Below are 25,795 nucleotides of genomic sequence, written 5' to 3'. Positions count from 1 at the left end.
GCACTGAGTACTGATCTCAACCTTCAAACACTCTTCAAAACCAAGAAGCAAGACAGCTTCACTCCAAGGTGGGAATCCAAATTGTCCTTAGTGGCAGGCCCCATCAGGCCCTTGGTCTGTGTAAACTCTGTTCTCATCCCTTTGGGCCTTGCCCAGAAATTAAAACTGGTGTCCGTATGATACGGAGAGCTGGAAATGTCCAAGGTCAGAACGGGACCTGTTTCTTCAGAGGCCCCAGGGTCCGGAAACTAAGGCTTCCAGTGTGAACTTGTAGGATAATCTTTTATAAGAGGCTTCTAAGTTCCCTAATTGTGCTGGAATGTGGTATCATTGAACATGAGATTATATAAAAGAATGGGCTGGGTGTGGTGTGGATGATGGTGGAGGCCTGGGCCAGTGCCTCATGGAGGGACTATCTCAGTAATTCTATGGACGGGGGCATTCTTCCAGTGTAGCTCATGGCTTACAGATGCTTAGTTAAGGCCTGTTGACCCAGTTGTTCCGACAAGACTTAATTTTATGGAGGTATGTGGCAAAACCACTCACTTTTTCACGAGCCCTGCTAGTGTTGAACAGGAAGCAGCCAGGAGCAGCTGGACGTTCACCTCCTGCAAGCCGCATCAGTGACCGTCCTGCAGGGTTCTGCCCCCCCTGAGTCAGCCTACCCTGCCTCAGGGGGTCAGGCTGGTTAAGAGCTGCTAGAACCAAAATCAATTCAGTCACCCTCAGGCGATGCCCTAGCAGAGCTCCACTGGTAAATGCCACTTCAAACATAAGAAAGGAATAAAGGAGCGTGCAGATCCTAGTAGAAATACTGTATTCATTTTGAGGACTGCTATGTTTTAAGGCAAATGTCACACATATAAAACAGTCAGAGATTAACAGTATCTGAACAGTATTTATGACAACATGTTAGAATAGCAGGGGAGACAGCTTCAGACAACGAGAAAGTGGGATTTTCCCCAGCTGGGTCACTCCTGCTCTGATTCCTCTTGTGGACTGAAACACGGGGAGAAACACGGCACCTTCTTCCTCCCAGGAGAAGTGGGGCGATCATCAGGATTTCATAGAGAAGCACCCTTCTCCAGGCCACAGCATGCTACCTACTGCATTGCCAGTTTCGGGACAGAGCGTGTGCAGTCACTGGATGTACGGCTTTGATGTTTATATTTTGTGAAAGAATTCACTTTTAGAAACAGGAGAATCAGTTTGCAGAAGCCCTAAAACTTAGGGTTAGATCACCTCTATCCAAACTCAAACTTGCTTGGATTGGAGCTAAAACAATGTCTCTAACACACATACACATGTGCATTCGTGTGCATATGCAGCCATGGATATATGTGGGAGAAGGAAAGATAAGATCTCTAGAAGGCAGAAAAATCGTGAATGTTCACTTGCGATTTGGGATCAGTGTGATTGTCTCTCTTTTAAAAACAGAAGGGGATCAACAACCAGCCAGAGTGTAAAGGTTTCCAGGCACTTCTCAGCTTGGTTCCTGGTCACTCCTGGCTTCACAGGGGACAGGAGAGACTTAGCTGGTTTAAAGAGATTTGGAGGGACTTGGGCCTCCCCACCAGCCAGACTGGCTCTGTGTAGCAGGGCTCTTCCCCACTCCTTCCACTCAGGAACACAACCCCGGTTTTAAAACGGAGAAGTCTCACGGTTTCCGTCCTGCCCGCCCATTCTCAGTACAATGGGACACACATCCTAACGTGTGTGTGTGTGTGTGTGTGTGTGTGTGTGTGTGTGTTTCGCTTCTGCAGGGCCTGGGTGACAGCAATGCCACGGCAACAGGGAAAATAAGAAAACGAAGGATGCCGACAGTCTGGGAGCCGTTGTGGCCTGTTGTGAGTGGCAGAGCTGCTGCCGGGTCTTGGAGTCACACGGAAGTCAGGGACCCAGAAATGTGGTGGAAGGTGGGGGTGGCTGATTCAGGAACACTTGAACGACATCAGGAGGTTGCACTTGATGCTATCAAATAACTACAAAGAGAACGAGGGGCGTGATAGAAGTGGTTAATGCACACGGAGCACAAAGCCCTGATCGTAAGGGATATTTTTACCAGCAGGATGAGGCCTCTGTGGAGAAAGGTATCACTTAGGTAAAAACTAAGAGCATTGGGGTGTCAGCATTTGATATCCAAGAGCTGAAATGGTTGTTTTCACGGATTCACTAACTTTGCCTCACCAAATCCCTCTGAGGTAGGTAAGAGGCAGGTGACATCAGCCCCATTTTACAAATGGGGTAAAGTGAGGCCCAGGACTTGCTGCAGGTCACACCAAGGATACACACCACAGCCACAGTGAAATAGCATTCTTGTGCCTTTCAGTCCTCCCTGTCCCTGGCAACACCGGTCTTCTTTATGAAGCCTCCTTGCCTACATTCAAACCCAGTCAGTAGGCATCTGGAGGAAGCGGACATGTGGCTTATAATTTAAATCTTGACGTACTGGCAGGAAAAGAAACTAAGCCCACAGAAATCAGCCAAAGCTGGGGGGTTTGGGGACCTTGGAACGGGGGCATCCCACCCTAATTAGTGAATGGGTTTGTGGTTTTCTTTTTGTCTTTGTTTTGCTGTAGTGCAGCATTTTAGGGGTCTGGTTGAATTATAATAATAGGCTGATTAAACCAACAAGGGTTCTGAATGTGATGACCATGGAGGAAGAGGCCCCTCTCTGCCTATTGCCAGATCAGAGTGGATGGGGATAAAGCTACAGTGTGGTCAGAGGCCAGGTCACAGAAGCAGCAAATTTCCCCAGGGGCTGGGACGACAATAAGGATGACTGTGTGTGTGTGTGTGTGTGTGCCCATCCTGATAGGGTGCATCCCTTCCCCTGCAGGCTGCATGCCCCCTCCTTTCTCTGACCTCAGAATTTAAACTGTTTACTTAGTGCCCCTGACCAGAGACCCCCGCAGTGCTAACACCATCTAGAGTATTTCTAACTTGACAACATGCAGTGCCTCCAAGCCCCCAAGCAACCAGTGAATCAGAAGCCAGCCACACCTCGCAACAGTATAAAATCTAGACACCTCGAGTCCCAGCTCAGTGAATTCCAGCCAAGGGTAAGAATTTAGGAATTTTTCCAATTACTCCGGCTCATGAGGCAATGCAACAGATGACTGTAAACCCCCTGGGTTTGCCCAGAGAGCACCCAGTGCAGAGCTGACTGGGCGCAATGAGGAGTACATGTTCCACACTCTGACTGCCAGGACCTGTGAGCGTGCTACGCACCCAGCCTGGCAGCTGAAGGGCGTGTTTCCAAACAGAGCACACGCGGTTGCACCTGGACACGGATGAAGCCGAATATCAGAGTGCCCTGGTCTTCAGTAACCAGTTCCCACTGGGAAGCCCAATGCCTGTGCCGAGAGGTAATCCTCAAACTGGTGACTGGGCCAAAGCATTGCTTGGAGGCTAAAAGTCAGAGAGCGAGCGCGGTGTCTGGCATTCGGCAGCTGCACTAACAGGCCGGGCACCGCCGCTGCAGGCAAGCCCAAAGCGAGCCCTGTCACAGAACCGACTCCTTGGATTCCAGTTCCGGGGCGCTGGCCGCAGGGCCGGCGGGGTTCTGGTGTGTTACCAGGGGCGACGTCTCCTCCTCCGATTTGCAGTTGGGGATGGCCTCCACCTTCACCTCGCTCAGTTCCTGCTCCTCTTTCTTCATCGCCTTCCGATTCAGGTGGTGGAGAATGCCCGCACCCAGGGCGTCCCCTTCCACGTTCACCACGGTGGTGGTGCGGTCCCTGCAGGAAAAGACAAGGCAGGCCTCACACCGGTGCTGCGGTGACAGCAGCCTGCAGGCCCTGCTGTTTTCTGGACAGCAGGCTACTAAGGGCACAGGCCTCACTTTACTCTAAACTGATTTTCTTTCAATATTTCTTATTTCGTGAAACTAATAACCTGATTGTGGAAAACCTGGAAGAAAGAGAAATATAAAGAAGAAAACAAAAGTCAGCCATCCATACCTCACAACTCTGAGAGAATCTAGTAACATTTGATCTGTTTCCTTCCAGTCATCTTCCTGTGTATGTATTTTTGGTAGAATAGACATCATCATATGAAAATCACATATAACTAGGATGGATAGTGTAGACGTGGTTTTGTATCCAGCTTCTCTCCCACTCTCAGTACACCGTGGGAACACCCCTTCTTTTTCTCACCTCAACACTGCGTCTCTGCTGAATGTTAATCTTCGTATGTATTCCATGGTGGTTGGCAAACACCATCTCACAGCACTGTCCTTTCCAGAAGCTTGTCTTCCCATAGATTAGCCCAATAACCTTCCTCTCTCCTGGGGCTCAGAACAAGTACAGTGCCCACTTTGAGCAGAGGGGAAAAGGTGTGAACTTGCCTGACTGCCCCAGAGAAGCTGAGGGCTGTGGAAGCAGAGGCCACAGGGTGGTGGAGGGCTCACCTCCTGAAGTAGAGACTTTAGGTCTCTACTGTGTGGCCCACCTGGGGCCCTATTTCCCTGTTCCTGACTAAGTGCCTCTTAAAGGCCTGCCTTCCCCATGCAGAGGCAACTGAGTAAGAAAGCAGACGGGGCCTCTGATGCTCCACTCTGGTCCTGTCCCACTCACCAGCTCAGGGACTGAGTTCCATCTGATGAGCTGTCCGGATGATGCGGGTTTCTGCTGCACATTTCAACCTCATTGTGCTGAGGAGCCATAAGGATTCTGAGAGGCTCCTTCAAATTTCCAGGGCTTACACAAAGGGCTGGAGACCACCATTCCCAGCCACAATGGGCAGAGCCGCAAGCCCAGTGCCAGGTTCCAGTTTAGGTTATATGCCATGCCTGGCTCTGGCTAGCCAGGAGTGTCTTTCTTCACTAAGGTACTTGTTTACCACCATCCTGGAACTCTTCTTTTCACTGTGGAGGTGCTAGCTCATTTAATCTTCAACACAGCTCTGATGTAGGTTGTGCAATTATTCCCACTTGACACGTGAGCACATTAAAACACAGAACAGTTCCAATTACACAACTAATAAATGGCAAAGCTGCGATGTAAACCCAGGTACCTGGGCTCCACGGCTCATTTTCTTATCCATATGTTGCTACTGTCCAACATTAGTAACTCAGGTGAACTTCCCTATAAAATAAGTATTGTTTATACTCAAACAAGGTATCACATGACTCAAGGAATCAGAACTCAGAATCAACACTCACTGTTCCGTGCCGTTACAGGAGCGCTGGTGATGGTGGTGCGAATCACACCTCCTTCCTCACTCCATTTCCTCTGCAGTCAAATGCTCTACCACTGAGCTATACCCCCTAAGTCCGCTTCCTCTGAGCCCAAGCCACTCACATCAGCTGGGTTCATCTTCACTTCCCTCTCAGAAATCACTCCTTGGATGTTCCAGGCCAAGGACAATCATTCCCAAAGGCTCCTTGCAGCCAACAATCTCCATTAGACCCTGTGCCGCCTCGGCCTGCACAGGGGGCCCAGCCTGGGCCTTGGACCCCTGCTTTCCTGGATGCTCTGACCAAGTTCTCAGTAATGACATTTCATGATCATTCATGGGCCTTTGTCCCTCATATTGTTTAATTTTTTCTAGCTCTAAATTTTGTCTTGCCAGCTCAACTGCAGGCTCCCTTCACAAAGCAGGGAGCATGTGTGAAGTTTCTCTGCATGCCCCAGGCCCTGCAGGGCACCGAGCTCCCAGGGAAGTCAGCACAGACTTTCTTTTATTTAGTGCCCTTAGGACTTGCTACTTACACAATCCAGTCCACAGCCAGGATCAGAGAAAGGTCATGAGTGGGCAGCCCAATGGCCTCCAGGATAATGGCGATGGTGAGGACCCCTCCAGCGGGCACGCCAGCTGCTCCAACGCTGGAGGCTGTGGCCGTCACTCTAGGGGGTGGCACAGAAGATTAGCCGTTAACACAGAACATGGTGTGGGCACAGAGAAATATGCAAAATATGGCAGCTATGGCTTAGAAACTGAAAACCACACAACCCTAGATTCTGCCGGCTGTGCCCTTGAGAGATGATTCACTCTCTTCAAGTAATGAATTCACGCTGTCATTTTCCTAATGAGACATCCCCAAGTCATGGTGAGACTGGTATTCATGAGGTTTTCCGAAGGAAATCACACATGTGCAAAACCCCTCGAGTTTTGACCCAGGCCTAGAGGTGAAGAAAAGAATAGTGCGCTTACAGAATCGTGAAAATCTGTCCTGCTTTCAGCTCGATGTTGTTGAGCTGGGCGATGAACACCGTGGCCACACACTGGAAGATGGCCGCTCCGTCCATGTTCACGGTGGCCCCGATGGGGAGGATGAACCTGCTGATCCTCTTGTCCACACCGTTGTTCTCCTCAATGCACTTCATCATGGAGGGAAGTGTTGCTGAGCTGGAAATGGAAGAACAACCCACCGTGAGAACAGTCCTTCCCAGCCAGGCTAATATATCACTCAGCTCAGATCCAGGAACAGAGCAATTAGCATCGTCCTCACTTTTGGCCCCCGCACTCCGAAATCGGAGAAGAATCGGAATTGTTTCAAAGTTTCTGTCATGATGTGGGGTTTTGTCAATTCCCAAAGTATTCAAGATCTGACTCCCTAGATTTACATGTTATTTACCTGCATACACCTGTTCAAAATATTTCAAGAAACTACACACTACCTCATGGTGCAAACTGTTCTCAAGAGAACAAAGAACTATTTATTCATATGCACATCTCCTATGTTGAATTTTTCCCCCAAAAAAGTAAAAGGCAAGCTATGATTTTTTTTCCTTTTTAGGGCAAGAAGTAGCAGTGGCTGTGAGTCTGGAGAGTAACTGTGTTCCTAGATAACTCGAAGGTCACGCCCTACTCTCTCCAGCCCGCTCTGCAGGCTCCACAGAGGGTAGCTGGCACAGCTGAGAAGTAGATTTGTTTCTGTCTAAGCCAGAGAATTTACCTACCTAATTCTTTTTACCACTCCTACTGTGTCATATAAATAGCCAGTCAGGATGGGAGGAAACATGCAGTAGAGAGGCAAAAACCAAATGTATAAACGCAATGGGCCACCAGCCTTTGGAAGTTTTTTTTAACATATTTGGAAAGCCCAACTGTTCTGAAGGATTTCCAATAATGATAAGGTGCATCTTTTGTACTAAATTAAATAATCCCACAATACCGTGGATGACGCATCCCTCACCATGATGCCTTGGTCTTATTTTCTAATTCATGTATCCAGAGGTAGAATTGGGGAGGTGTCATTCTGGAACTTCCCTGTGGTGCATTTTGAGTTAAGTGGTTGCCTTCTTTTACTCAGGCAAAGGTCTTACTAATTAGGGTGAGGACCCACAACTGGGTTAAATAATGATTCGACCTCTAAGGAGCAAGAAGGAGGAGGGAATGAGGCAATCCCTCTTTTTGGCAACCCCAGAAACCCACTTCCATAAAACTGTGGGACTGGTAATTTGAAAAAACCAGACAAGACCAATTGAGAGTTTTCAAGAAATTAAAATATGTCGAGATGTTGGTTGTGCATCACCGACTGGGCTCTGGTCCCACAGTAATATGGCTCCGAGCAGCCAAGGCCGCTTGAAACCGACTCACCTGGAGCACGTGGCAAATGCTGTTGCAAACGGTGTGAGGAGGCCCAGGAGGAACCTGAATGGGTTTTTTCGTGTGAACACAAAATAAATAAGTGGCAGAACAATTCCTCCATGAATAAAATGGCCCAATATGGATGTGAAGATATATTTTCCAAGGCTGGTCACCAGCACAATGATGTCTTTCATTTCCAAAATCTTGCTTCCAACCAGGAACATGATGCCCACAGGCACATACCTAGGGCATGAGCATAGGGTACTTGTCAGTAAGAGTGACATGATGATGGGGCTGGGAGATGCAGACCCTTCCTGAAACACAACACAGGGACTTCCAACTAAGTGGTCTTCATTTCTCCTTAGGATAAGCCTAGGGGCTCCTGACTGGCTCAGTGGGTAGAGCATGCAACTCTAGATCTCAGGGTAGTGAGTTCATGCCCCACCTTGAGTGTGGGACTTGCTTAAAAAAAAAAAAAAGAAAAAAATGAAGCTCTCCCTAGTATGATTCTGAGGAATAGAAAAGGATGGGCCCATTTTATAGGCTGTGAAACTAAGTAAAATTAACATGATAAATCACCAGGGATAAGAGAGTCAGGACCAGAACCCAGACTTCTTTCCCCTTGGGTATATTATGTTCTTAACAGAGGGATGCTACCAACCACCTGGGCTCATTAGTGGAAAGCCAAGGAACTCCTCAAGATCAAAGCCTCTCGGACTGAGAACTTGACTTTCAGCCTTGGTCAGGCTTGTTCTGAGAACTTAGAAAAACAAAAGACTAACACCTATTTTGCAGAATTGCTGTGATACAGAACTGAGCCAAAGCTGGGACTTTTGTTAAGTTTTAAAATCCTTGTGGTTTGCAAAACATGATTCCGTGGGAAAAAGTCATTAACAATGACCCTCAGGGAACACTCCTCGAACGTGAAGAATTTTTTAATGGCAAGATGGGAGGAAAAAAAGGTAAGAAATGAACTCTGGGAGCTACAGAAAACAAAAGTCAGCTGTTTTGAAGTTAATATAAATTTAGGAAGAATTTTATAACCATTGACTTTGTAAGTTTCAATTACATAAATATAATGTCACATAGTTCAAATGTGAAAGTGTTCCAAAGGATGAATAAAGTCTCCCTCCCACTTCTCCCTGCAAGTACTCAGTTTCCTTCCCTGGAGATAGCCAATGTCACTGGTTTCTTGAATTTTCTTTACGGATATTCTAAGCAGTATTATTAATTTTAAATTCCATAGCAACTCATGAATGCACTGTCCTTTCAAAAAATTAGAACACAGATTAGGCCAAAATCCTCTTTAGGCACCACCCTCATGCCAGACTCCTCCTCAGAGAACTACTTTGCTTACTATGCATTTAGATACATAGGTATGTATTTAAGACTTTTAAAAGTTTTATTTATTTATTTATTTATTTATTTATTTATTTATTTATTTAGAGAAGGGGGAGGGGCAGACAGAGGGAGAGAGAATCCCAAACTGGCTCTGCACTGTCAGCACAGAGCCTGACGTGGGACTCGAACTCACGAACCGTGAGATCATGACCTGAGCCAAAATCAAGAGTTGGATGCTTAACTGACTGAGCCACCCGGGCGCCCCCAGGTAAGGCGTTTTAAACCCTAATTCTGGTGAGATGCACTTACTGGGCAACAGATCGCCACTCCAGTCAGACACACGGCAGGCTCTGCCTCTGTGACTAGTACCTTGAATTGAAGGAATGACTATAAATTGGTTTCCAGATTGAAAGTGTCTTAACCCAAGAACATCACTTTCTTGAATAATCTCCTATAATCTAAATTTTTGAGAAGATTTTAGACTAAAAATATAAGCCAGGAAAAGAACCTGACATGTGATGAAAATACTTTTTCCTTTCTGAAAATATTTTTCTCCCCAGAACAACAACAGTCATATGAAGGGTCATATTTGCAAGGATAGAGTCAGATTCTGGAATTTTTGGTTGGGGAAGATAAACACCACCAGTGGGGGCTCTGAACTTGACCTCCCATTAATGATAAACTTCACTACCAAATTCCAGGCTTCTGTCCTAAAATCTGCCACCCTGATGCTATCTGATAGAAGTTCTGGGATATTTAAGGGTTTACAATAAGGAAAATGCTTTGTGTATGAATGGATAAACTAAGTTTTTTGACAATGTATGTGGAGAAGTTAAAACCCATAGAAGTTTGACTTGAGTGAAACAGCAAGATAAAGCTTATAAGGGATAGGTGCTGGAATTGGTAGGATTTCTAAGAAATCATTTTGAGAGATCTGGTCCAATTTTTACTTGTTAGCCAGAATCAATCAAATGGTTTTTATTAAACAATTGCCCTTTTATTGATGCACATAAAGAAACATTTATGTAAAAAGAGACCATTCCAAGTTTATATATGCGTGGGATGAAAATGAATTTGTCCTCCATGCTGTGAAATATTATAGTAAGGGGCCCCTTTGAAGCCTGAGGTGTATGGTTTTAAGATAAATAAGCCTTATTTTACATAGCAGATAGCAGATTTATGGAGCTGATTGACCCACAAGATGGTATGGGCATCCTATATGATATGGATAATGGTAGAAACCCATAAATAAATCACCAGTGACAGAACCATAAGGGGTCACCGTGGGTGGTGAAGAAGGCACAGGTAGCTATGGCACATTCCTGATTCTCTGAGACTGGGGACGTGAGGAGAAACCTCTCCACCTCCACCACCCCCTCTATCAAGTCTGGCCTAAGGCGCATCAACCACAGATGGAGTTCTGAGCCAGGTTGGCCCCACAGGGGTGACCTCGGACAGTAGACTGGGATTCTTTTCTGGATGGCAGGAGAAATGAGAGGGAGACTAATGCACAGGCCAAACTTACCACATGATCCATGACACCAGCACCATCGTTGCCTCATTGAAGGCATTGAAGAAACGGATGAGCTCTTCTCCTTCGGAGCCGAGTTTCTTTAGGGCCACTCCTAACACCAGGGCAAAGAGGACCAGTCCTAAAATGTTCATCCCTTCGATCTCGGTGCCAATGGGGATCTGTGGGATCAGAAGGGACAGAGGATCTAAGTTTATAATCTATGAGTGAGAATTCAAGTAGAGGTCAGACGATCACTTCAAAGGGTTGCTTTTAGGAGACCTGGTTAATATAACATTGTATATCAACTACACTTTGATGATAAATATAAAAAAATAAATTTAAAAAAATAAAAGAGCTGGTTGGTGAAAAGTTTCTTCAGATCGAGAGTCAATGATTGTAATCGTGCCTCCCAAATGTCCACATATTCTTTGTTGCTAGACTGTTGTGGTGGCCCTCCTAGCTGACAAATTTCACAAAAGATTTTCAAGATCAACATGGATATTTTTAGGATATTCTTTCCTAAGTCACTGACTTAAAATATATAGACATACTGTATTCCTTTTTTTTCCCCATAATGCTCAATCGCACTACTACAAGCATATACTGGAGTAATGTTTATTCCATCAAAACACAGCATGAAATTCTGAACAGGAAACATATGTCAGCACGGCAGAAATAGAAACAGCATTTTTACCACAGATCTGAGTTCTAGTCCCAGCTCTGATATTAAATGACTTCTCAGACTTTCAGCTTCTTCAACTGTCAGATGAAATGAACTGGACTAATTAGTAGTTTTCAACTTTTTTTTTTTAAGTAGAACTTTTCCTCAATCAAAGAAAGACTGGGATAACTCAGAGCCCCTCAGCCCTCAGAAGCTGTATGTGTGGGGGTGGGGAAAGGGTAAAGTACCGGCGTCTTCCCATGACAGCTCTGGAGAAGCACTGAATAATCCTCAAGGTCCCCTGTCCCTTCCAGCTCTACCATGAAGGCTGGGACCTCACCCAGTGTCTGGCCAATAATAGCTGCTCCAAGAACATGTGTGAATGAATGATGGCAATAGTGAGTGAAGGCCCCAAGATAAGTTCTATGTGTAGAGGTAGTTATATTTTATTAGTTATATTTCAGGATGGCAGAAGGGGTGTTATAATATATATATATATACACATATATATATATATGTATATATATATGTGTATATATATATAATATAAATATATAAAATATATTTAATATATTTTAATATATTTACATATAAAATATATTTAAAAATAGATAAAATATATTGAAGAAAGGGGATATTAGTTCCGATTCAATGAAATGGATCTACTAAAGATTCCAATACTACAGATGCTGGCCTTTGGCCATGTTGGTAAATAACCTAAGGAACAAACCTAATGTATGTTCTTCGGACAGTTCATTCAAACACCAGAGTTTTCAACCCTGCTGAGGAAAAGATGCATCACATAAGCTCCTGCAATTAAAAGCATTATTTGCTTTATAAGTCATTTGCCACAAGTGATCTTATAAAGAGTTTTACCTTTTCATGGGTTACGTTTCCAGAGCTCGTGTTGTGGGTCATCTCTCTATAATCAGTTGCATACTGGGAACAAGAGAAAGAAAAACCCGCTCGCTGTTAGTTCACAGGTGAAGACCAATCAGAGGAAGGGAGACGACTGTGGGGCCTCTTGTTATTCCTCACTATTCACTCCGAGTGTTCTCAGAATTCCTCACTCGGTTGGCCTGACAAGGGCCTATGAGAACTGTACAAAAGTTACTTAAGGCCAAGGCAGCATACACCCCAAGAAGCCTCTGCATTACTCAGGGACCCACAGCGTTAGGGACAATGGTTTGGAGGAGGAGGTCTGCACAATTTCATCCTGATAGTTTGATATTTCAAACAGCTGACACTTTATGTTATTTGGAGAACATTAATTTCATAATGCTGAAGTTTACTTTTCAATGTCTTATTTTATTTTTTTTAATTGATATTTTTAAATGTTTACTTATTTATTTTTTTATAGAGAGCACAATGGAGAGGTAGAGAGAGAGGGAGACAGAGGATCCGAAGCAGGCTCTGCACTGACAACAGTGAGCCTGATGCGGGGCTCAAACTCACAAACCGCAGAATCATGACCTGAGCCAAAGTCGGAAGCTCAACTGACTGAGTCACCCAGGCGCCCCTATTTTCATTCATACATTTATGCTCCACTTTGTTCCAGAACTTGTTTGAGCTTGACTGCTTTTTCAACATCTACTTCTAATTTGCCTTGGCCTCTACTCTCCAAAGCAAAGGATGTGAGGCAAGATGGCATTTTCTGGCTAAGTCATCTGGGAGACTCACTTATAAGTACAATGACTCTCCAAACTCTGGTCCTACAGTTGACTTCACATACTTCTGCCTGATGCACACAGCTGTCTCCCTGTGGCGGTATGCACAATTGAATGGAATCCGTTATAAAACACCTTTCCTGACCTCTTCTAAGGACATCTGGCTCTGAACTGTCCCGAGGAGCCCTTTAGGGTATACTGCTTTGTGCCTACTGTTGATGAGGTCTGGTTTCTTTCAGCTTTGATTTATCAAGCTTTCAGACAGACAGAGGTGTTCAGCTGTCCTGTGATTAAGGGTGACAGGGGAAACAAAACCCACCCTACACCTTCTGCGACAAGCACTGAAAACTCCATAAACCTTTTACTTTTTTCCTATATCACAGTATAAATACAAGCCACAGCTGTGTTTACATGCAGTTCTTAAAAAGAGGCGGGGGGCACCTGGGTGGCTCAGTCGGTTAAGCAACTGACTCCTGATTTTGGCTCAGGTTATTTTGATCTCATGATTCGTGATCATCATTTTGATCTCATGATTCGTGAGATCAAGCCCCTCATTGGGCTGTGCATTAACAGTGCGGAGCCTGCTTGGGATTCTCTCCCTCTCTCTCTGTCCCTCCCCAATTCACGTGCAAGCTGTCTCTCCCTCTCAAAAATAAACAAATACACCTTTAAAGTAAATAAAATAAAAATAAGAGAGAGGGAGAGAGGGCTGTAAGTAGAAACAGAAACGTTTGCTTGGAAAAGGTAATGAGATTAGCCTATCTAATCTAGACCTTTATATTCCTTCTCCTCACAAAGCAGGACTATAGGGACGTTACTTGCAGTCTTGCAAACATTAGAGAAAAACAGAAACATCTATCAATACGGGACTGACAGAAAGAAATTATGATATGCTCATACAGTGGAATACGGCCATTAACATTATGCAGAAGGATATTTACTGACATGAAAAATGTTTATCATATGCTGCCTTAAAGCAGAGATTAAAAACAATATGTGTAGTATGTGTACATACTATTAAAATGTGTAGTATAATTATTTTTATTTTCAAAATGTGTGTGTGTGTGCACATGCAGAGAAAAAACATATCTGAAGGATGCATACCAAAATGTTAATGGATATCTCTAGGTAGTGGTTATGGTGATTTTTAGTTTCTTCCATATTTTTCATATTTTGCACTTTATTTTTTTTTGCATGAGCATATATGACTTTTATAATCAGAAAAAAAGATAAAAGTATATATATCTTTCCCAGGTGATACGAAAAGATGATGGAACAAGGGGGATATTTCAGGAAACCTTTCTGTTTTTTGTGGTTTGGTTTGTTTTTACTCCAGGGTCCCCTCTATAAGCCAGCGTACCAAGTTTTGTTAACAATACTACCCGGCCTGTCCCGCCTTACCTAACTCTACAGCCGAATTTATACACCACCCCAATCAAAGTTTCCCGTTCTTAACAAAGCATCAAGCCTTACCGTGCGGAAAGTGGCAACCACAAGATTTGAGGGAAACAGGTTTCTGTTGGAAAAGAAAGCACTTTGTCAGTGTTCTTAAGATTCAGCATTCAAAGCGTCTGCTCTAAGATGCCCATTCCTGACAGCTCAACACACAATGTTCCCTCTCTCTCCACCTCCAGAAGTTACTGTGGCCCCTGCTTGACCCAGGCACCCTACTATGCCTTGGCTGCTGGGCCACAATAGATGCTCTGAGAGCACAGAGTCTTATGCTCATCTCCCTCGTGGTACTCCAGGAAAACCATAGCACTCTCTTTTCCCCAAGAAGTTAAGCCCTATTGCGGAGGTTTTCAGCAAGAGTGGTACAGCCCACTGGTGAAATCCAAGGGAGTGTTTTCATTGTCAAAATAATTGGGGGGCATTCCTGCAGTTGGGGGAGTGTGTATAGCGGAAGGTGCCAGGTCCCAGCTATTCATTCTACTGAGGCCCTCACGTGGCCCTCACGCTGTCCAAATGTCCTATATACCTGTAGATGAAAGCCTTATTTATAATTACCTCAGCCTAAACCAACTCCAAAACAAGGTTGGCTTTTGGGTTTTTTGCACAATTTGAACTTACACTGAATTTTCCAGAAATGCAACTACTGTGTAAAATGTGGGAGAATTTTTTGCTTTATTCAGAATCTTGCAAAAAATTGTTCATCTTTCTGGAAAATCGCATCACGAATGGCAAATTGTAGGATCTGAGTCCTTAATTACCCACACAAGTATCAAGTACCAGCCTGCATTTACAGCTGTCTCATTCACAGTGAATGTAAATTGAGAAGCAAGCACCTAACCACTTTGTTTTAGGATACTTATGTATTAAAACATATTATTTTTTATTATACATTACTCTCCTTTTATCTTTTTATATTACTGTTGAGTCATGTTGATGCTTTGAGATTATGTGTGTAGGTAAATTCTATTTATGGATTTCATTTCAGGATGAAGAGTTTTATAAAATATTTGTCATAAAAGGAGGGCAATAGAACTGATCAAATTAAGCTAGATTTTGAAACCAAAATCTATTCATGCAAACAGTTTTTACTGAGAGCCTCCTTTGGATCAGGCTCTATGCAAGATGCTGGTCTTAATACATAACAAAATTCCAGTGACATTTCCCTGTCCATTGGTTGTACCACTTCCTTTAAGAATAAGTCTAGAAGAGGGGTGCCTGGGTGGCTCAGTTGGTTGACTGTCCAACTTTGGCTCAGGTCACGATCTCACAGTTTGTGGGTTCAAGCCCTGCATCAGGCTCTGTGCTGACAGCTCAGAGCCTGAAGCCTGCTTCAGATTCTGTGTCTCCCCCTCTCTCTTCCCCTCCCATGCTCATGCTCTGTTTCTCTATGTCTCTCAATAATAAATAACCGTTAAAAAAAAAAAAAAAAGAATAAGTCTAAAAGAGTGAACCACTCCAAATCATCCTTTACAATTTATGTCAAACTTATCCAGTAATTCTGACTTCTGTGGTTGAATTGTCTCCCTAGCACTGGAATCTCTATGCAACTATTCGCAATGCATTTGGCTTCAGAGGTAGGCAGCTCTGACTGCAACCCGGCTTGGCAAGCGGTCTAAGATAGGCTCCTGGTAGTCACATCTTGTGCAATGCCCTTCCCTTCAGTGTGGGCTAGAAGGACCTCCTTCTAGCCAGTAGAATACAGCAAAGGTGATGGGGTGTCATTTTCAAGATTCAGTTACATAAAATCGTGGCTTCCTTCTTGCTAGAAGACTTTCTTTATTGCAATTCATTCTTTATTAAAACTCATTGAACTGTACACCTAAAATGGGTGCATTTTATTGTACCTAAATCACATCTCAAAATTGCTTAAAAAAATAAAAAGATACAGTGCTAACTGCAAAGAAGATTTTACAACCATAAAAATGCATACTTTCAATGGGATGACTGAACTTTCTATAGCTCAGCTCTCAGATGTGAATCCCTGGGAAGGCACCACCTGGGGGCAGTGAGATGGAGCTCATGCATCCACAAAATCATTCTCCTCTCCCTTGGTCCCTCTGGTCACCACAGAACATGCGCAGTCCCTCTTGCCCACACCAAGGGCAAGGAGCTGAGATTGTGGCAGTAAAGCAAAACATTTCTCTGAGCTCTTGACAGATTGTGCCTTTGGTGTTGTAGGTGGTGGGGGAGTGGGGGGGTTGGTATATAGATACAGGTGCCATAATTTAAAAGTGTCAAGTCCATACTAAATTCAGAGAGCCAAGTCAGACCAAATGAGGAGACAGTGAACGGACAAGCCTTTCCAGTGCTATAGGAGTCTTTGGGTACACTACTTAAACAGAAAAACCGGTGTGGGCTGAGGCTGAACTGCCGGAAGGAGAACTTCTGCCAGCGGTAGCATGTGCTCCCGCAGCTCACACAGTGAAACACTTCAAAGATGTTTCTTCTTTATACATTGGGTACCGTTTGCTCTTCTGATCCTATTTGTCAAGGGTGGTCTGCATTTCCCTGTCCTATATGAAAAGAATGGAAAACAATTTACTTTTGCTTAGGTATATTTTTTGTTCCAGAAATATTTCCTTTTATTTAAGTTCAAAAATTCTTTACCAAATTTATGAAAATTTCAAAGACTCTTCAGAACAGGATATGGCACGGTATGTGCGCCTGCTATATATTTATTATCCTTAGTGTTTATTGTTAGAGTCCGTTAACAGGGACATGCCCCTTCAGATCTTGCTACCCCCTACAAGGCTGGGAGCAGAGGAAGAGCTGGGGGTCCTGGGCTTGCACTATGGTGACAGTAGGGGGCAGGGGGAGTAATCTACCCTCTTCCTAAGGCCCATATCCATTTTTAGATTCCAGCTAGTAAGGTTACTGCTGGGCCCCCGGGGTGGGGGACTTTTGGGGAAATGAGGCTAAGAACAGCACTAATTCTCTGTAGCAAGTAGCCTGAGGGCTGTCCTTGAGGGGCTGGGACACTTGAGAATATTAGCAAGACACTCCAATATTCACTCATTTAATACTCATAACAAGTGTAAGTAGTAGATATTATTATTAGCCTCATTTTACAGATAAGTAAACTGAAGCACAGAGAGGCTAGCTGACTTGTCCACACAGTTAGTAAGTGGCAGAGCTGGATTCAAACCCAAGTCTGTTTTTATTTGTTTGTTTGTTTATAAGGTTCATTCTTGACAGAGAGAGAGAGAAAAAAAATGGGAAACAGAGCACGAGCAGGGGAGAGGCAGAGAGAAAGAGAGAGGGAGGCACAGAATCCCAAACAGGCTCCAGGCTCCAAGCTGGCAGCACAGAGCCTGATACGGGGCTCAAATTCACCAATCGCAAGATCATGACCTGAGCCAAAGTTAGACATTTAACTGACTGAGCCACCCAGGAGCCCCCTTCAGTGTCTGCTTTTAATCACCACCCATGTGGCCTCTCCGGGGGCTCTTTTCAGTCTCTCAATTATTCAGGTAGCCTCCTGGGTGGCAGAAGGAAAGATGTCGGGTTAAAACCTTTTAGTGTTTGTTTTTTTAAAACAACAAAGTGTCACCTTTTCCCTTTAGTGACTACTTAGGCTGAGAACCCTCGGTTAATTTGGATCCTTGTTAGATTTGCTAAGAGTCTTCATCTTGCCTATAGAAGAGAGACATAGGGCATGGGTCAAACAACCTGCTGTGGCCCAACAGCTAAAAGAAATTATTCACTATTCACTGTCTTGACTGTGATCTTGGGGCTAATAATAGAGCTCAGTCTGATAGGTTTCTTTGCAGCTATTAAAGAAATGTGTTTTTTGCAGAAAGGCATCCTATTCACACCAGTCCTTGAAAGGAAAAGGAAGTCCCTTATGTCTCCCTCTGCGAAGGGAAAGGCTTGTAGCACTATCCACTGTTGAGAAAATGAGCACGAGAAAAAAAAAAAAAAGCCTAGAAAACTGAGCAACAGGCAAAATCTCATTTGTGTTTACCATGCACACGGCTGCACCCTGCTACGCTTTTGCAAAAAACAGTGGCCCAGGTCCATTTTTCTGGTTGCCAGTGCAGACGGAGCCCTGAGCCCAAGAGCTGTTCCTACCTGCTACCTTTGCAGATAAGCCTCTGGCTTTCCATTTGGAAACTACAAATTTTAGCACCCAAAGGAATGTTAGGAGCCAGTTGTCTCAGTCCTTCCCACTTATAGCTGAAGAAAATTGAGGTCAACTTTGGAGATCACAAACATATAATGCAGGGAGGAACAAAACTGGAATGTCAGGGAGGATATGTGAAGATTTCTGCTCCCTTTTAGAATGGAAGGCTCTTGTGTTTAGTTTTCACTTTTCCACATTTTCCAAATTTCCCGTAGTGCTGATTCTATCAGTCCAAAATATAGTAACTGTTCACTTCTTTTTCTCCAAGCTCGTGTGGTTCCCAACACACTTAAAGACTACATTAGCTTCAAGTCCTCCTCGGCTGTCCCCGTCTGTTTACTCTCACTTCTTTCAGACTACGGAAAGAGGGCCATCCCCATAGAGTCACGTGAAACAAACAAAAATCCCAATCGCTCTTAATACTGCTCCATTTATAACAAGAGCAAGCATATATTGGGCGAGCCCTGTTCTAAGAGCTTTACAGACATAACTCATTTAACCCTCAGAACAATCTTCTGAAGTAGTACTTTCATGATGGCCGTTACAAAGATGAGGAAGCTATGACACAGAGGTTAGGGACATGCTCTAGCACTCATGATCAGGAAGTATTGTTAGGGACCAAGAAGTTCCATAATTTTTTTTAAATTTATTTTATTATTTTTTAATATAATTTATTGTCAAATTGGTTTCCATGCAACACCCGTGCTCATCCCAACAGGTGCCCTCCTCAATGCCTGTCACCCACTTTCCCCTCTCTCCCAGCCCTCATCAACCCTCAGTTTGTTCTCAGTATTTAAGTCTCTTATGGTTTGCCAAGAAGTTCCATAATGACTGAGTTCCTGATAACCTGTTTCTGTCTCTTTGGTGCCAAAACCATTTCGTTTGGGATGGAAAGTCACAGCTCAATCACTTGGGTCACATCCAGTTCTGAGAGTCCTGTACGGTTCCGGGGCCTGGGCACAGGGCTCTGGGCTGCTCAGGAGGAGACTGGGACTTTCCCACCTGCCAGTTGCCATCCACCAACTCTATCCCTTCTCAACTCTCAAAGGGCCTGCTTCTAGCAGTGTCTCACACCCACTTCCCAGCCCGTTATTTCTAATCCACTGTGCGTTGGAAAATCAAACCACTCAGTAATGGCATTCTGAAAACCTTCTAAAAGTTACAATGAATATCTGTTAGCTTCATTTCTTTCTGGCTTGTAGCTCCATCTTGAGAAAAATTCAAAATCTAGGCAGAGAGACCCTGTGGGAGTTGTGAGGCCCTCACCACCAGGAAAGCTCATGGGCTTTAGCAAAGCCTTGGCAGCAGCTGCACGAAGTCATCAGAGACTTCTCTCTGGTATTTAAGTTCTGGGCCCTTACCCGCTGAGGGCCTGCTGGATAACTGAGGTGTTTTTGCTGGCAGTCTCATTTCATTCACTGCCCACAGGCAGACAGGACCACACCCTGCCTTTGCCAAGAAACACGCCCAGAATCACATAAAATCAGCATCTGTGGGGTTTCTTTGAAGGAAGCAAATTTAAAACTTCTACCCAGAGAGTGAGGAAGCATTTAGACATGGCTCAGAACTCAGTTTCCTCTCATAAGCTGCTCAACGTCAAAGCCAAATCTGAGCAGCAGTAAATAGGCTTTTCTTTGCTGAAGAGGCTCAGATCCTCTGTTTAGAGGAAGTGGGCATTGGCCCTGACCCAAATTATATTCTTACCTGATTCCCATTTGGCCCAGAGCAAATATTTCTGAGATGGTCAGACTAGACCAGCAGCATGGCATCATTACTATGGCATTTTGACTGGGGGAAGGGGAGAGTGGGAGAAATAGAGCCCTGGTACACAAGACCCGTAGTTTTTTTTTTTCTTTCTTTCTTTCTTTTTTAAATATTTTTTTTTTTTTTTAAGTGATCTCTATACCCAACATGGGGCTTGAACTCACAACCCTGAGATCCAGAGTCGCATGCTTCACTGAGTGAGCTAGCCTGGCGCCCTGACCCATAGTTTTTCTAATCCCTCTTTTGGTAAACCACCCTGTGACCTTGAGCAAATCACTTAATCTCTCTAGTCTCAGTTTCCTCAGTTGTAAAATAGGATCATACCACCTGCCCTACCTTTATCCGAGAGCTGCTGGATTAAAGGAGGTTGGCTGTTGGAAGCATTATGAAATGCAACCTATTCCCAACAAGCCACAACAAAGGTTCTCTTAGTCCTTTCCTGCAGTCCAGTCACTGAAAAGTCTGCACCAAGACTGGTCAATAAGCCATGATGCTGGGCCACCATTCACTTCAGAAGCAGCTGCTGTAGGGGCTTGGATCTAAAACTAGAAAACCATGATCAGGAAATAAGATGTCCCTTCTGGGAAGGGTGGTAATAAAGTAACCCCTCACCTTAACTTGCCCCATTTTTTGGCCACTGTCCCTCTTTTGGAGAGAAAAGAATGCTACTGAGCCTCCTTATGGGATACCGCCAGCAGGTAAGGGCTGGGCATCCACATTCCCTTCCCTGGGCTACTGATCCCTGCAAAAGAGAATCCTTTACCCCCGCCCCCCCCCCCCCCGCACACCCCCCAACCACCTTCCCTCCCAGGGAAAGCTGACTGATATAGTACTGAATGTAATGAGCCAAAGGCAGTCTCAACCTCAGCAGACTTTGTTTTCAGTGCCCTATTTAAAAGTTCCAAAACTTTAAGGATCTCTAAAGACTCCAAATATTAAGCTGCCAGATACCAGAGACTGCGATCATATCAAAGTCCTAATGGGCCACCTCCACCTGCCCTTTTGGTAAGAATTTTTTGGTCCCTCTCATCAGACGTCTTTTTTTTTTTTTTTCCAAATACAAGTCTTGGACTTCCTGTTGTTATAGTTTCAAATGAACACATTCTCTCTTAAGTGGCAGACAGTCATCACATTTTCCAGAGGGAGCAAAGGAAGTAGCAGGAAGTCAAATCACTTTGCCCAGGGTTTGCTGTTTTTCACGGCCTCAGCAACGTGGAGCTTTGCTTCGTGACTCAAGACAAAACACACCTCCAAGGCTCTGAATCTAGAATTATCGGAAACCTGGAGAGGGAGCCAGCTGAGCTCCTCACTCAGCTGAACCTGGCCAGGCCAGAAGATGCCTCCAGGGTGCAGTTTTCCCATCTGTGAATTCTAGGCTAACAGAGAAACCAAGGGATGCTGAGGCTTTGGATAATCCAAAACAACAGAAACAACACTGCATCTCAAGGGATAAAATGCAACTTCTAAGGGTCACAAAAAGCAGGCAAAACTTCCTCCCATCTAGAACTCACTCTTCCAGAAATAAAGCTCCTTGAAACTCACAATACTCTACAGTGGTCTTGACTATGGGGTGAACAGTAACCTGTCCCAAGCCACCAGAAGAGTCAGGTTTCTGGGCTATGGGCCTCATACAGCTAACCCCACCCTTGCTATCCTTGGGACCACTGACAACTCTTCAAAAATTGCCACCATCCGTGTGCGTTGGTGGTATAGTGGTGAGCACAGCTGCCTTCCAAAAATGGCCACCTTACTCTCAGCCAAAGGGCTGAAACAGGGACGGCCAGAGATTACAGGTGAGGATGACCCAACAAGTACAATTTAACCAATGCTCCCAGAAGTTTTCAGGCACTGTGCAGATAAAATGGGGTGAAGATATCCGGCCTGATTGGAACGTTTTTAATGGTGAGGGTGGCCAGAGAGCTTAAGGAGTACAGTACAGGTGAGACAGCTGCCTCTTCCCTCACACACACTCGTACCTAACGGTGGGGCTGGTTCTTGGCTATAACATGCAGACGGCATTTTCATATTAAAAAAAAAAATGTTAAAGTCCACCAGCAGCCAATTAAGAATGAACTCTTAGCAGTATATGAGGGTGATGTGTGTGTGTGTGTGTGTGTGTGTGTGTGTGTGTGCGCGCGCAGCGCGCGCGCACTGGAGTGTATTTGAGAGCTGGCATTCTTCACTGTGCACTTGGCGAGGTGGGAGAGCGTTACCTGGCCAGGTCGAGGAAAGAGTCCACTGTCTCTTTGGGGACCGGAGGGGACCCCGACTCTTCCAGTCCCAGGTCGCTGGACTGAAGGGTCTGCGCGCCAGACCCAGGCTTGATGATGAACGCCAAAGCGACGGCGAGCGCCGAGGCGCCAAGCGTGGTGAGGCCGAAGTAGGCGATGGCGATGCCGCCCAGGCGCCCGAGAGAGCTGGCGTCGAGGGAGGCGGCGCCCGACACTAGGCTGCAGACTACCAACGGCAGGATGATCATGCGCAGCATGCGGAGCAGCATTTCGCCGGGGAAGGCCAGGTAGGCTACCTGCGTGCGGCTGAGGCCGAGCCCGCGCAGCGCCGCGCCCAGGCCGGCGCCCGCCACCACTCCGGACACGGTGAACAGCACGAGCGCGTGCCGCCGTAGTAAGCCCGCGCAGCGCCGCGCGAGTCCCCCCGCGGACCCCGGCGCGCCAGGCCCTGCCGCAGGCCCCGCCTGGGTGCCGTCCAGGTAGCCGTTGGTCTCGCTGCTCTTCTCCATGGCGGTGCCCGCGGCCCCGAGCTGTTGGAGGCGGGGGACTTTGCTCTGGGATAAGACGAGGCTCTCAATGAACGGATCAGGCGGAGCTGGCGACGTCCGCCAGCTGTGTCCCGCGGGTTTTGGGAGGCGGCCCGCGGAGAGCTCCAGACCTGGGCGCAGAAGCAGGTGTGGAAAGGGCCAGGAGAGGCGCGGGAGAGAGGGCTGGAGCACCGGCCTGAGTGTGTCGCGCCGCGCCCAACCTTCCCACAGCGGTCGCGGGCTGGAGATGATGCAACGCGGGAGCCGCGAGAACGGACGCAGATGGGAAGAACCGAGGGAGCTGGGAGCGGCCCGAGCCCGCCCCTTCACACCCGCCGCCCCGCCCCCCCCCGACTTCGGCCAATCAGCGTCCGGGAGCCGCCCCCGCGCGCCCCTCGCCCTGGCTGCCCGCGCGGGGGGAGGGGCGGCCGGGCGGGGGGCGCTGCTGAGGCCGCTGCTGAGGCCGCTGGGGCGCCTGCTGAGCGGGCCAATCCGGGCGCCGGCTGCCGCCTCCCGGCCCCGCTAACTGGGGCCGGCTTCGGATGACCTCCGCGGGGCGCGGCCTGAGGGACGGCCGGCGCTCGTTGGCACCTGCCGGGGCCGCTCGGGTCGGCCGGGGTCTGGGCCCTCAGGGTCAGAGGGCCGGGGAGAATGTGGAACCCAGCGGCGTTCACTGTCCTGGGGATTGGGGGAGGGGAGGGGTTCCCGCTGGGGTTGGTGCTTTCGCCCCCGCGCGGCCCCGCGGTCTGCGGGAGAATCTGACAACCTTTCTTGCAAAGGGGCTGCGCGCTGTAAGGGGGCCACGGACTCCAGGAGTCCTGTACCATAAAGCACGCCGGGGTGTCCATCTTCTGTCCCTGAGACAGGAGATGGATGGCTGGATGAATTAGAAAAACCTTATCCCAAGTTCATTAAAGGCTCTAACAAAGATTCACCTGTAAGTGAAACGGAGCTCTGGGTGGCACCAAACCCAGCGCACGGGTGTGCCACTGCGCGCGCTAGCGCGCTCCGAGGCGTGGGGCTTAAAGCCTCCGGTATAGGCCCAGGGTTACCCGGCAGCTGTCTGCAGTATGTGGGCTGAAGACGGAAAACTCTTCCAGGATCCACAGCTCTCTCGCCATGACTTCCAGTTGCGTTTCTACCACGTAGAAGGCACTAGGTTTTACCCTTTTTCATCTCTTGGCTTCCAGCAGTGTCAGGAAACCAGTACATACAGTGGTTTAGCCAGCCTGCAAAGATGGTTTCTTAATGTTAACATCCGATTCGTTTCCTTTTTATTTTAACTTTTATTTAATAGCTGCTCTGGTCATGGCAGATTATCAGAGACCTCTGCAGGGTCGTTTTACTCTGTCACATGTATTAGTTTTTTGTATTTTCTCATTCTGCTTTTAAAAAATTGTTCTTTTAAGACCAGTGGAAAGGAAGTCTTGCATGTGGCTAACCTGAGTTAAGGAGGAAAGCAGTTTGCTATAATAATCTCTTGCTGAAAAGGAATCATCTTAAAACGTCCACACAGATATTTGTGCAAATCAAAATGCCTTCCTAAGGAACTTTAAGGAGCTGTCCAAATTTTGAGACACTGAGGATTCCCTTGCTTGAAGCCAGCCAGCCAAGCCATTGACTGGACTTTGTAGGTTTTTTGTTTGTTTTTTTTTTTTGACGAAGGGAGGGAAGTATGTGTCAGGTGACCAGCATATTTTTATGTTTTCAGAACAGTTTATTTCTCTTGTGTGCACTGAAGGAAGGATTTTCTGTAGACACACTGTTTTGGCACCCAGCCCTTGCCTTTGTTTGGACTACCACATTGATGCAAAGGACTCTCAAATCATGCTCCAGAAATGAATTTTCTCCTCTCTTTTTAAAAAATGTTTTTTATTTTGAGGGAGAGAGTGCACACAGGAGGAAGCAGAGAGAGAGAGAGAACCCTGAGTCCGTTGTGGGGCTCCATCTCACGAACCAGGAGATCATGGCCTGAGTGGAAATCAAGGGTCAGACCCTTAACCGACTGAGCCACCCAGGTGCCCCAGAAATGAATTTTCAATTAACCTGCTTTATATCTCCACCTGAATATCCTGCAGGCATACCGACACAACATGTCCAAAACCAAACTCATGGCTGCATTCCTCAAGGCTAATCCCCTTCTGAATCCCCTACTTCTGTTACCAACATTACTGTCCATCCAGTCACCTCTGTTTGAAGCCTCAGAATGACCTTTGGTTCTTCCTTCTCTAGTGTCTCCTCTCATCTGATCAATTGCCAACTCCCACAGACACTCCTTTCGCAATATTTATCACATCCACCCCCCTCCCCAACCCATCCATTCCCACCGCTACCATTCTGGCTCGGTTCTTATTTCCTCACTTCCTATCTTGACTATTAAAATGTTCTCCTAATTAGTCTTTCCGCCTCCAATGCTCTTCTTGTTCCAGCCATCCTATATTTTGCCTTACCCCAGACCAATCCTCCTAATGAATAACATACATGTTAGGATTAGGTTCAGCTTCCATCCAGCAAGAAAAAAAGGAGAAATGTCCTCTCCCTTTAAGAACATTTCCTAAAAGTTGTTCACACTATGTGCTTTACATTTCCTTAACCAGAATTTAGTACATGACCTCACCTAGCTGCAAGAGAAGTTAAGAAATGTAATATTTATTTTGCACAGGCATATCCCCAGCTAAAAAATGGTGCTCCTAATGAACAAACCACAAGGGTGAAAGGTATAGCATAGGGAATATAGAATGGTATGGTAATAGGTTGTACGATGACAAATGGTAGTGGCATTTGTGGGGAGCACAGCACAAGGTATAGCCTTGTCAAATCCCTGTGTTGTGCACTTGAAGCTAATGGAACACTGTGCATCAACTATACTTCCATAAATACATTTCTTTTAGGAATTAGTGCTTCTGTGACAAGAAAGAATGGTATTCCAGGAGAGCTCCTTCATGCCACTTCTTGTTCAACAGCTTGCAGCGGTGCCCAT

General features: G+C 46.0%; 1 protein-coding gene across 1 annotated transcript; it reads right to left on the bottom strand.

The window, feature by feature from the left end:
• Nucleotides 1-800: 800 nt before the first annotated feature.
• Nucleotides 801-23,136, bottom strand: SLC1A4 (solute carrier family 1 member 4). Its single transcript, XM_019437575.2, has 8 exons — nt 22,271-23,136; nt 14,192-14,234; nt 11,928-11,990; nt 10,403-10,569; nt 7,546-7,779; nt 6,157-6,351; nt 5,715-5,849; nt 801-3,740 (listed from the first exon to the last, which is right to left on the bottom strand). The coding sequence occupies exons 1-8, from the start codon at nt 22,795-22,797 to the stop codon at nt 3,506-3,508; spliced, it is 1,599 nt and encodes a 532-aa protein (XP_019293120.2). The 5' UTR covers nt 22,798-23,136; the 3' UTR covers nt 801-3,505.
• Between the last annotated feature and the right edge of the window lie 2,659 nt (nt 23,137-25,795).

The sequence above is a fragment of the Panthera pardus genome, unplaced genomic scaffold, assembly GCF_024362965.1.
Source record: "Panthera pardus isolate Hobbes unplaced genomic scaffold, ASM2436296v1 HiC_scaffold_25, whole genome shotgun sequence".
Taxonomy (NCBI): domain Eukaryota; kingdom Metazoa; phylum Chordata; class Mammalia; order Carnivora; family Felidae; genus Panthera; species Panthera pardus.
Note: the sequence above shows the minus strand (reverse complement) of the source record. Positions and strands in the feature narration are given on the sequence as shown.